General features: G+C 51.2%; 1 protein-coding gene across 1 annotated transcript; it reads right to left on the bottom strand.

Annotated features, from left to right (window-relative positions):
* Positions 1-771: 771 nt before the first annotated feature.
* On the bottom strand, positions 772-3,427 carry LOC122097537 (protein C19orf12 homolog). Its single transcript, XM_042668103.1, has 3 exons — positions 3,353-3,427; positions 2,054-2,223; positions 772-1,253 (listed from the first exon to the last, which is right to left on the bottom strand). Exons 2-3 carry the CDS (start codon positions 2,211-2,213, stop codon positions 988-990), a joined length of 426 nt encoding a protein of 141 aa, XP_042524037.1. The 5' UTR covers positions 2,214-2,223; positions 3,353-3,427; the 3' UTR covers positions 772-987.
* Between the last annotated feature and the right edge of the window lie 9,283 nt (positions 3,428-12,710).

Genomic DNA, 12,710 nt, shown 5'->3' on the forward strand with positions numbered 1-12,710 from the left:
AACCAGTGGGGAATGAAATCAGGATACACAGATGCCACCTTGGCATCGTGGTGGATGGTAGGAAATTGAGTTTAGCTGGCACCAACTTGTCTTCAAGGTGGAGGAAGGTGAAGTCCCCCTCCCAGGGAATGGGCATGCCAGAACTCCTAGAGGCACAGGCTAGGACTTGGACAACGGGTTACTGGACCAGGAACTCCAGCTCTCTCTTGGTGTTGATCTGGTTTGTTGACATTGTTTTTCGGCTATTTGCTTTGCTATCCTCATGGCTTAGTTTTCTTTCTTTTTTTTCTTTTTTATTTGTCAGTCGTGGGGCTTGAACTCTGAGCCTGAGTGCTGTCTCCCTCAGCTCTTCAGCTCAAGGCGAGCGCTCTACCACTTGAGCTACAGCGCCACTTCCAGTTTTCTAGTGGTTTATTGGAGACAAGAGTTTCACGGACTTTCCTGCTCGGGCTGGCTTTGAACCACGATCCTCAGATCTCAGCCTCCTGAGTAGCTAGGATTACAGGCGCCTGGCTTCATGGCTTAGTTTTCTAACTGTGTTAAGTGTATTTGAGGCTGCAGGTCTTCAGACAGGAGACTACCATGCAGTCTCTGGCTTTTCTGTACCTCATAATGGAATTCCCATAAAATAGTACTACAGGTGTGTGCCACTGCACCCGACTATTCTAATTGTTAAAACTCAATCCCTTGTCATTTTTGTTTTTTGACCCAGTAACTACAGACTGTGGTCAGTTCCCTAAAGAAACAGAAAGAACAATGGGGAAAACGTGCTTTCAGGAAGCCATGCTTTTGTTTTATTTTTTTGGTGCCAGTAGGGAGGCTTAAACTCAGCACTAGAGCGCTTTCTTCCCTTCTCACACCACTGGACATCACAGGTTTGTTGGGGCCCAAATCCACTGCAACACAAACCCCACCACAGGATTAGAACTCAGCACCAAGGTTGCATCTGCGGCCGAGCAACCCCGGCTTCCAGTGAGAGACAGCCATCTAGTTCCCATATTGAATCTGGGCCCCCAGATGTTTGGTGAAGTAGCAGATCACGAGGGCCAGCAGCTGCTGCTGGCAACTCTTGCTGCCCTTGACCAGCGTTATGAGCTGCTTCACGTCCGTGCAGTCCAAACTCTGCAAAATGGCCATCACTTGGGCAAACAGCTTCTGCTGCTCAGAGGCAGGCAGCTCCATCAAGATCTGCGGGACTGGCTTAAACTGGCCTCTGGTCATCCAGGCTCCGAGAAGACCCCCAACAACGCCCCCTAGAAAATACAAAGGCCAGAGAGTCGATACTGGGCTAACCCAAGGTTCCCACTCAAAGCCTCTCCATACTGTGAAGGAAAGGTTTTATTTTATTTTTATTTTTTTGTGGTTGGCATTGTTCTTTGGGGGTATTTTTGTGCCAGTCCTAGGGCTTGAACTTGGGATCTGGGCGCTGTCCCTCAGCTCTTCAGCTCAAGGTGAGCACACCACCACTTGAGTCACAGCGCCACTTCCGGTTTTCTGAGTGGTTTATTGGAGATAAGAGTCTCTCGGACTTTCCTTCCTGGGCTGGCTTTGAACCGCAGTCCTCAGATCTCAGCCTCTTGAGTAGCTAGGATTACAGGGGTGAGCCACCCAGCGCTCAGCATCTTTAATTATTGGATACCCAAGTATGTCTCTTGCCCCAGTTGCCCACACTTACAGATACACAATGAAGCCCCCTCTCCATTCCCCATCTCCACTGAACACCTGTGCTATACAACACCCCCTACACACACACACACACACACACACAGGCCAAAGAAAGGCCCCCGTCCCCCTCACACATTTCACCCAAAATAAAACTTCTGTCATAGATAGGCACCAGAAGCGCATGACTGTAATACCAGCAACTCTGCTCCCTAGTGAGCGAATAAAAAGCTGAGCTGTGAGACAGCCAGCTAAGCAAGAGTGTGAGGTACTGTCTCATGGACTTTCCTGCCTGGGCTGCTTCTAACTGTGATCCTCTGGTATGCTTTCAAAGACTGTTTGAACAACACCAACCCAAACAGCGGTGTGTGTGTGAAAGAGTCATACTTACCAACAGCTATTCCTGGAGGGCCACCAACCATGCCACCGATCAAGGCTCCGGCTCCAGTGATCAGGGCGCCCTTCCCAGAATGCTTCATGGCAGCCTGCATTTTTTCCTGCTTACAGATGAAGCAGAGCAGCTGCATGATGTCTTGGACCTTGGTGGACATAATGATCACCCTGTGGAAAAAGTACAAGGGAGAAAAATGCCAGAAGTGGAGCCGTGTTTTAAGTGGTAGAGCATCAGCCTGGAGCAAGGAAGTTAAGGCTCTGAGTTCCAGTCCCTAGTATCCGCAAAAACAAAACTAAAAGTAAAATAGAACAGGAAAATAGAGGAGCTGGTTCTGTTTCTTACAGCCAGGGTGGGGGAGGGAAGGTCTTCCTCTTCCTCTTCAGGCCGATGTGTTGAGGTGCTTGTTAAAGGGAAGGGCTGGAGAAAGTGGGCTTGGTATTGACCAAGCACTTTTGGTAGTGCAAGCATTTGTGTGTATGTATTTTTGTGCCAATGCTGGGACTTCTTCCTTTCTTTTTAACACTATCAGAGATGAAGCCCACTATTGAGTGTGATCACCAGCACTGCTCAATAGATAAATATGCACACTAATAAAAGTAATTTTTTAAAAAGAGACAAGGCCGCGGTCCTCAGCGCTTTCTGCGTCTGGGAAGTTGCACAGCTTTCGGTCCTGGGCTTGCGCACACTCCTCCTGCGTGTGCACAGGATACAGACCCGCCCGGCTTGGGGCCGCAGACTGTGTTTCACTGCCTGAGTCAGGGCCAGGGCCAGCCACACAGCACGGCTGGCTTTCTGCTGCTGAGCTGAGGATGGGCGTCTTCTGACTGTTCCTGCCCTTGGGGGGGTGGGGCTGGCTTGGAACCCCGATCTTCCGGATCTCACACGTCCCTAGGTGCCTGGCTGGCCCTGCTCTCCTGGGTGGCAGGAGCGCAGGGCTGCCCAGAGATGACCCTCATGGCCTGGCTGCCCATGCCCCCCCCCCCCCCGCGAGTCCGGACCCATCTTAGCCCTGCACCAAACCGGAGTTGGACCCCCTCTCCCCCCCCCCCCCCCGTCCCCCGCCGCCAGCCGGCTGTGCGCATGCTGGACCAGGCATCAGCTCGTGGGATGCGCTCATATGCATCTCACACACCCACTCCGGGATTACAGGCTGGTGAGCGCCGGTGTGTCCGGGTGCGCCGTCTTAGGTGAAGCCTCTGGGTGCCTCAGTTTCTCCCAGCCGCGTCCCGGGCCCCGGGAGGCTCTCCTGGGTCCCAGATCGTCCCACCCCGCCCCGCCCCCGAGGCGCCCGGTTACCTGCTCTCCCGGCTGCTGCGGCGCCGAGCCCGTGAGGAGTCTGAGGCCACGAACCCTGATCCTTTAACCCTGATCCCCCGCGCAGGCCCCGCCCTCCAGCCTTCGGGGAAGGGCGCTGCCCGCCCGTCCCTGCTCCGTTGGGGCAGGATCCGGGACGGAAGCTCGTCCCCGATTGCTGGTCAAGGCTGTAGAGATGGGGTCCCCAGACCCCACCCCCACCCCTGACACCATCCCCCGGGCGCACGGACTTCGCGCCCCGGGGCAGAAAGCCAGAGGTGGAAAGCCTTGGAACCGAAGCCAGGCCTGCGGACACCCCAGGGCTGGCCTTGAACCAGCTACAATCTGGAAGATGCTTCTAGAAGCTTTCCCAAGGACCATGGCCCCGAATGTGTCAAGTAGGCAGTTTGGGCCAGGGGAAGGGGGATCGGGATGCCCAAGGCCACCCGGCCAGGAAAGGCCCCCCGTGTGGCCGCTGCCGTCTGCCGCGCTAGGCGGGGTACGGGGCACCCACAGGCCGCCTTCTGTCTCCAGGTGACACGGAACCCGGGGTTGAGCCGGGCAGCCGGGACTCGCGCTGCAGTCCCAGCTAGAGCTCCCGTGGCTGCCGCGCAGTGACCGCGCTACGGAGCCAGAATCTGGGGCTTGGGCTCGGATGACTTCCCAGGGCCAAAGTTCACCGCTGGTGCCAAGAATAAACCGCCCAGGGCATCGTCTCCGCGCCAGGGCGCGCGCCCGGGCGCCCGGGGCCCTGCGCACGGCGCCCTCTGGCGTCCGGTCCAGGAACTGCGCCGCCCGACCGCCGGGTCCTCAACCTGGCAAGTTGGGTACCAAAAGCCCCCGGAAGGATGCTGACCCGGAAGGAGCATCAGAGTGGAAGAGGAGATGAGCTGTTCACCACAGGCCGGAGGCTCCTCCCCATGAAGCTCCTCCCACTGGAAGCTCCTCCCATCGGAAGCTCCTCCCACGAGACTCCTCCCACCAGAACCTTCCCCCCACCCCTCTGCAGTAGATAACGGAAGACCCCCAAGGGCCAGCCTGCGACCCCTGTGGCTGGTCAGATCCCAGGGCAGGAAGATCCCGGCCTGAGTCGCTGGGCGCCCGGGGACGGTGAGGAGCTTTGATGTCATTTTGTGGGTGGGGGCGGGGGTGCAGTGGGGGCAGGATGAGGGTTTGTGAGGACATGGAGGAGAGAATGGCCCAGCCACAGCCATCTCCTCCCCTCAGTCCTCCTCCTCCCCTCATCTTCATTCTCCTCCTCCTCCCTCCCTTACTCCTCTTTCCTCCATTCCCCTCTGTAAGGTCCGCTCCTGGATGGCCAGCGGACTCCACCCTCCTCGCAGCAAAGTCTCCACCCAGTACCTGCGTTACCTAGGCAACTGGCACACCTGGAAGAGGTCACATCCGAATTTGATGTGGCCACACCTTTCTCCGCCCAGACCCTAGATAAGGCCTAGCGCAGGCCCAGACACCCTCTCTCTGCTCTTTTCTAGCTCTTTCTCAGCTCTTTCCCAGCTCTCTCTTCTCTTTTCTAGCTCTTTCTCAGCTCTTTCCCACCTCTTTCCCACCTCTTTCCCAGCCGCGTGGAGGGCCATCGTGGCCTGGTGCCAGCCCAAATGATGAATAAACCTACTCCTTACCTAAATACCACGTGCGTGGTGCTGTTCTTACTCGGCAATCTCTTTGTAAAAACCTAACACCCTCCCCTCCTGTCAAAGGACTTACCACAAACTAAGGAATCACACCACCACGAACCTACTCCGCAGCTCATTAAGCCAACATTCTTGCTTTGTCTTCCTTCCTTCCTTCCTTCCTTCCTGCCTGCCTGCCTGCCTGCCTTCTTCCTTCCTTCCTTCCTCCTCTTTCTTCCTCCTCTTTCTTTCTCTCTTCCTTCCTTCCTTTCCTTCTTTCTTTCTTTCTTTCTTTCTTTTTTTTTTTTTTTGCCGGTCATGGGGCCTGAAATCTGGGTCTGGGTGCTGTCCCTCAGCTCTTCAGCTCAAGGCTAGCACTCTACCACTGGAGCCACAGCGCCACTTCCGGCTTTTTCTTTTTATGTGGTGCTGCAGAATCGAACCCAGGGCCTCATGCTTGCAAGGCAAGCACTCTACCGCTGAGCTACCTTCCCAGCCCCTCTTTCTTTCTTTCTTTCTTTCTTTCCTGGTCCTGGACTTGAACTCAGGTCCTGGGTGCTGTCCCTGAGCTTTTCTGCTCAAGGCTACCACTATACCACACTGAGCCACGAATCTGCTTATGGCTTTTTAGTGGTTCATTGGAAATAAAATTCTCATGGACTCTCCTGCCCCATCTGGCTTCGAGCAACCATCCTCAGATCTCAGCCTCATGAGTAGCTAGGGTGACAGGCATGCATGAGCCACCAGCACCTGGCTCTTCTTTGAACTTCTAGTTAATGCACATCAAAGTGGTCCATACCTTTCCTGACACCCAAGCCAGTGAACGTGGACCCAGGAGCTCTGCTTGCTGGCTCCTCTTCCAGACAAGGGAGTAGGGAATATTGTCCAGAGAAACAAGGTGACTCCTTGGGGCCCCTGAAGACCTGGAGAAAGAAAGATGAGCGAAGCAGCAGTCAGGGCTACAATGATCTGGTTTGAAAGCCAACCCAGACAGGAAAGTCCAGGAGACTCTTAGATCCCAGTTAACCAGCAAAAAGCCAGAGATGAGGTGTGGCTCAAGTGGTAGAGCACCAGCCTAGAGTACCAAAAGCTAAGCAAGAGTGCAAGGCCCTGAGTCCAAGTCCCAGTACTTGTGCACACACACTCAAGTAAACACATCTTGAGTGTTTTCTTTAAAATGTGTTGGTGTATCATACAGCTATCCTTTGCACACTTTGTTGTCCACAGAGCGAGACTGTCCTAAGATCCCTTGTGCTCACAAGTCTGTTCCCCAGGCCGATGGGACACAGATGCGAATCTCAGCCAAATGTGGTCAGGTGGAGTGAGGGCGAAGGCGGGGCCCTGCCACAGGCTCCCGATGTCTGGCACACAAGTGGAGCAGCCTCTCCCGTCTCAGAAGAGCCTGCGACGACCTGCACACTTCTTCTTTTCCCTTCCCTTCACTTCAACTCAAGTTTTCACCCTGAGTGATTCCTTTCAGAACGGCTCCAACGTGATGATGTGCCCCCTGCATACCAATTACCAGAACTCACCAAAGCCTTTCAGCCAAGCAAGTTTAAAACTTCCAAGCCCTATGAAGGCAGGGGTGTGTGTGTGTGTGTCCATGTGTGTGTCTGGGTGTGTCTTATCTGTTCAGTCCTGGAGCTTGAACTCAGGGCCTGGGCACTGTTCCTGAGCTATTTTGCTCTACCACTTGGGCCACAGCTCCACTTCTGGCTTTTAATAGTTCATAGGAGATGAGTCTCACAGACTTTCCTGGCCAGGCTGGCTTTGGACCATGATCCTCTTAGATCTCTGAGTAGCTAGTGTCCGGATTGCAAACCCTCATTTTAAACACACAGGCAGCACGTGTTTAAGATTCAAAAGGCAGGTAACTTCTTAGACAGCAATCCATGGCAGAAAATCTCCTGAAACCAACTGCCACTAACTGGTTTTTGCCCTGCCCAGCTTCCCGGGGAGCTCAGGACATTAATGGAAGCTAACACCAGGGGGCGCTGTCGACCAGGAAATCCAGGCATGGATGCTGCCCCACAGGACATTAGGTTCTGTTTCTCCGTTGATGTTAACCTAAAAAAACAGCAACATGGGGCTGGGACTGTGGCTCAGTGGTAGAGTGCTCACCTAGCATGCATGAAGTCCTGGGTTTGATTCCTTACTACCACATAAACAGGAAAAGCAGTAAGTGTTGCTGTGGCTCAAGTGGTAAAAAAAGAAGCTCAGGCACAGTGCCCAGGCCCAGAGTTCAAGCCCCAGGGTTGGCGAAAGAAAGAAAGGAAAGAAAGAAAAAGGTATTTGAGGACTAGAGACAACGAATAACAGGACCTTCCAGTTTATTTGTTTTACTTTGTGCTGGTGTTGAGTCTTGAACTCAGGGCCTGGGTGCTGTCCTTTGCTCAAGGACCACAGTCTACCACTTGAGCCACAGTGCCACTGGTTTTCTGGTGGTTCACTGGAGATAAGAGTCTCCTCTACCTTCCAGGCTGGCTTTGAACTGCAATCCTCAAATCTCAGCCTCCTGAGTAGCTAGGATTATAGACGTGAGCTGCCAGTGCCCAACTCTTCTCGTTCCTTCTTGCTTAGACTCCTAATAATTGCTAGTCTACTTCCCTCCCGCCTTTCTTTCCTTCTTCTCTTCCTTCCTTTCCCTCCCTCTTTCCTTTCCTTCCTGTCCTCTTCCCTTCCTACCTCCCTGTCCCCCTCCCTTTCTCCCTTCCTCCTCCCCTTCTTGCCTACCTGCCTTCTTTCCTGCCTGCCTGCCTTCTTCCTTCCTTTTTATTCATCCTTGCTTGCTTGCTTTCTGTCTCTCCTCCCCTCTTTTTCTTTCCCTCTTTCTTTCTTTTTTGGTTGGACTGGGATTCCAACCTAGGGCCTTTCTGAGAGGAAGGAAGGAAAGGAGGGAGGGAGGGAAGCCACTTTAAATTGCTATAAGTGAGCCGGGCACCATTGGCTCACGCCTGTCATCCTAGCTACTCAAGAGGCTGAGATCTGAGGATGGCAGTTCAAAGCCAGCCCAGGCAGGAAAGTCCGTGAAAGTCTTATCTCCAGTAAACACTCAGAAAACCAGAAGTGGTGCTGTGGCTCAAGTGGTAGAGCACCAGCCTTGAGCTGAAGAGCTGAGGGACAGTGCTCAGGCCCAGAGTTCAAGCCCCACGACCGACCAAAAAAAAAATTGCTATAAGTCATTCTCCATGATGCATGACTGTAATTCCAGCTCAACAGGAGGCATAGGAAGGTCGTGGTCTAATGCTAACCTTGGACAAGCTGAGGCTGAAAATAACTAAAGCAAAAAGGAAGGAAAGAAGGAAGGGGGGAGGGAGGGAGGGAGGGAGGAGAAAAGCCAGGCACTGGTGGCTCATACCTGTAATCCTAGCTATTCAGGAGGCTGAGATCTGAGGATAGTGGTTTAAAGTCTCTGGGAGACTCTTATCTCCAACTAAGCACTCAAAAACTACAGTGGAGAACTGCAAAAGAGCTCAGGGACAGCATCCAGAACCTGAATTCAAGCCCCATAACTGGCAGAGAAAAGAAAAGGAAAGGCTGGGAGCATGGTTCAAGTGGTAGAGAGCTTGTCTAGCAAACATAAGACTGAGTTCAAACCTAATAAGATTTGGTTAGTATATTCCAAATTGTGCTACTGAAAATCAATTTCTTTTCAATAGCATGGAACTAAATTAAATTTCTAGTTATATCTGCCACTGTTTTCTAACTCTTCAGACAAAGAATGAAACAAACTGTTGATCTTCCTTCCTTCCTTTCTTTCTTTTTTCCCTGATCATGGGGCTTGAACTCTGGGCCTGTCCCTCTGCTCTTCAGCTCAAGGCTAGCACTCTATCACTTGAGCCACAGCACCACTTCTGGTTTTCTGGTGGCTAATTGGAGATAAGAGTCTCACAGACTTTCCTTGCCTGGGCTGGCTTTGAACCTCGATCCTCAGATCTCAGCCTCCTCAGTAGCTATGATTACAGGGGTGAGCCACCGGCGCCCGGCCTGGCCATCCTTTATGAAGACAGTGGAAGAACAGAAAGCTTCCCAGCTGTGGAGGCTCACACCTGTAATCCCAGCTACTCAGGAGGCTGACAGCTGAGGAAACTAGCCAAGGCAGGAGAGTCTTATCCTCAATGAACTAGCAAAAAGCCAAAAGTGGAGGTGTGGCTCAAGTAGCTACTACTGAGGGGAAAAAAAAAAAAGCTCAGGCCCTGAATTCAGATAATATCTGTGACTTCTAAGATGTATCATATCTACTTCTAAGATGTATCATATTTACTTCTGACCACCATGGGGGTGGTCACACACACACACACACACACACACAAACATTTTTCTAAAAGCAATCGCGGCTTTACCTAGTGAAATTTAAACAGCTCCCTTTTGATCCCCTATCCAACCGGTGCCCTGTGGATGTCTTTCTTTTTACGTTTTTTTTTTTTTTTTTTTTTTTTTTTACTGGTTATCTGGGCAGACTGCTTCAAAGGCTTCCCTGTGAGCAATGCAGGGGCTGACAGCTATCTGTCCATCTGCTTGAAGAAATCCCAGGGACTGACAGGCCCTTCACCCCTTCAGGATCACATTCCATCTTTTCTTGCTGCCTTCTAGTGGCAGGCAGGGGCCAGATCTTGAGGTCTTGATGTTACCCTGATAGTGAGCAGGTTTTTTGGTGCTAAGGTTTAATGGTGGGGGAGGGGTGGAGGGGGGTAGGGGGTGGAGGGGGGAGTTGCTGGAAAGCATTGCTTGAAGATGGAGCTAGGGCTCAAGTGGTAGAGCACCAGCCTTCAGCAAATAATGCTTAGGGACAGCTCCCAGGCTCTGAGTTCAAGTCTCAGGACTAGCACCAAAAAATAAATAAATAAAAAGCATGGAGAAGGACCTGCCATTAGCCAACAGGCCTCAAGCTTGACAATGTGGTACGTACAAGGCCCAGGTTCCTGCCTCCAGCTCCTGGCAGACATGGTGAGCCGGGCTTAGCAGGGGCAGGAGGCTGCGTATGGACCCAGCTTGGATGTCCTCAGTGTCTGTTTCATATTTTTACATTCTGATTATTTCATAAATGGCCGTGTGATGGAGTCGCTTGCTGGGAAGCTAAAGATACCCCTCACTGCCTAAAAATACACCCGAGCTGCTAAAAATTCAGCATTCTTCTCTGGCATGCGTGCCTCTGCCAGCTGGGCCTGTCTGCTTCTACTCCGCCACCATCAGCAGCCACGAACAAGATGGAGAAAAGCCAGCGACTTCCACAGGCTGAGGAGCAGGTCTGCTTCTGACTGTTCTGGGCCCAAACATGTCACAGTTGTAGAGATTTTACTTTTTGTTTGTTTGTTCTTTTTTTTTTTTTTTAATGCCAGTCCTGGGGCTTGAATTCAGGGCCTGGGTACCACTATCCCTGAGCTTTTTCACTCAAGGTCAGTGCTTTACCACTTTAGCCACAGCTCCACTTCCAGCTTTTTGCTGGTTCATTGGAGAGTCTCACATACTTTCTGGCTCAGGGTTGACTTCAAACTTTAATCCACAGATCTCAGTCTCCCAAGTAGCTAGGATTACAAGCATGAGCCACTGGTGCTGGTGAGACTTTTCATTCTTTGTCTTTCTCTGTTTCTCTCTCTTCCTCTACTTACTTCCTCCTTTCCTTCCCTTTCCTCTCTTTTCCTTCATTCCTCCATCCTCTCTTCTTTCTGCCCTCCTTTTCTTCCTTCCTTCTCTCCTTCCTTCCTTCTTTCTGCCCTTCTTCCCTCTCTCCTTTTCTCTCTCCCTTGTTCCCCCCCTCTCTCCTGTCATCCCCATCCCTTCCTTCACTTTAAAAAAAATCACTTCAGCTGGGCACTGATGGTTCACACCCATAGTCCCAGCTACGCCGGAGGCTGAGATCTGAGGATCTCAGTTCAAAGCTAGCCCCGGAAGGAAAGTTCATGAGACACCTGTCTTCAATTAACCACCAGGAAACTGGAAGTGGCACTGTGGCTCAAATGGTAGAGTGCTTGCCTTGAGTTGAAGAGCTCAGGGACAGCACCCAGGCCCAGAGTTCAAACTCCAGGACTGACAAAAATAAATTGCTTCACTTTTTTTTACTTGTTTCTCTTTTCTACTTGTTTCAGTACTTAAGGAAAAAGTTTTAACCAAGCACTGCCTTCCCCCACCATCTTCCCCTTCTAATCCATGAATCCACATTTGCTACCCCTATTTATTTTCAGACTAGAGGGAAGGTTCTTTAGTTTTTATATACATTGCCTGAAGTCCAAATAAGAATCAATCTATGAGCGAGGTGCTCATACCTGTCATCCTAACTACTCAGGAGATTGAGATCTAAGGATTGTGGTTCAAAGCCAGCCCAGGCAGAAAAGGCCACAAAACTCTGATCTCCAGTGAACTACCTACAAAACCAATAAATTACATTCACCCTCATTTCCAGGGAAACCCTTTTATGCAAATATCTGCCAGAGAAATAAATCAGATAAATTAATCAGAACGCCTACCCCACCCCAAACCACACAGCGAACGGTAATGGTTAACAGACCAGATAAAAGAATCAACCTATTAGATAAATAAATTTGTTCGACACCAATTTCTGTCAGCTGTGTACTTCAGGGGACCCTTTTAAGGAGGAGATTTACAGCGTACCCCCTGGGTCTGCGTAATTCCGCCATGGAAGGCCTTACTTGGGGAGAGGTTGAGCAGCCGATACTTTTTTGATTTACTGGTTGGAACAGAAAAATGGTAAGTGGTATGAAATCAGCACTCACAGACTCATTTCACAAGACAGGAAATTTGCCTGATTTAGATCCCGAGCCCATCCATGATCTGTATTTCAGATCAAAGGAGATAAATGGCTGCACAAATGGATATTTAGGCAGGGGATGGGGGGCAGGAAGGGGAGGAAGGAAAGGAATCCGTGAAAGGTTTGGAAGGCCAATGCAGTTGGTGCAGAGACGAGTCCTGGATCCAGTGCCCAACCTGCAGTGGGCCAAGGTGGGAAAGGTGAGGGCTGCCGGAGCAAGAGGGAGACTGGACCTGCCCCGATGCTGTCTTGTTCTAATCTCTTACAGCCCTGCCTGCTCTACCAGCTACCAGACAACAGATAGATGCTCTTCACAGGGGAGAGGGCAGACTTCTCTGAGAGCAGGAAGCCATGGGCATTTTTAACTCACCAATACCTTTATGGGATTCCATCTGTGTACAATCATGGGCCAGGGTGGGTGACTGCTACTCCATTTCCTTCAAGGTATCTATCTGCACTTTGAGTCTGGGTAAGTTAGCACAGGCCTGTAATCCCAGCACTCAGGAGGTGGAGGCACCATCTCCAAAAACAAAAAAAAACAAAAAATACCAGGCACTGGTGGCTCATACCTGTAATCCTAGCTACAAAGGAGGCTGAGCTCTGGAGGATCACAATTCCAGGCCAGCTAGGGTTACATAGCAAGACAATGTGTCTAAACAAAACAAAAATAAATAAATAAATAAGACCACCATGTGCACTGAACACCTGTAATTCTGGCTACTCAAGAGGCTGAAATCTGAGGATCATGATTCAAAGCCAGCCAAGGCAGGAAAGTCTGGGAGACTCTTCAACTAATCACACACAAAAAAGCCGCAAGTGGAGCTGTGGTTCCAGTGGTACAGCACTATCCTTGAGGAAAAATAAGCTCAGGGTCAGCGGCCACACCCTGAGTTCAAGCCCCAAGATTGGCTCATGCACATGCGTGCACATGCATGCAAGCACACACACACACACACACACACAC

The sequence above is a fragment of the Dipodomys spectabilis genome, unplaced genomic scaffold, assembly GCF_019054845.1.
Source record: "Dipodomys spectabilis isolate Male_0828 unplaced genomic scaffold, ASM1905484v1 ptg000422l, whole genome shotgun sequence".
NCBI lineage: Eukaryota > Metazoa > Chordata > Mammalia > Rodentia > Heteromyidae > Dipodomys > Dipodomys spectabilis.

Excerpts from the sequence above, each read along its gene's own strand:
- LOC122097537 (XM_042668103.1), bottom strand. The coding sequence starts at position 2,213 with ATGTCCACCAAGGTCCAAGACATCATGCAGCTGCTCTGCTTCATCTGT. Across the intron at positions 1,254-2,053 it reads CCCTCCAGGAATAGCTGTTG|GGGGCGTTGTTGGGGGTCTT; the intron begins GTAAGTATGACT and ends TGTATTTTCTAG.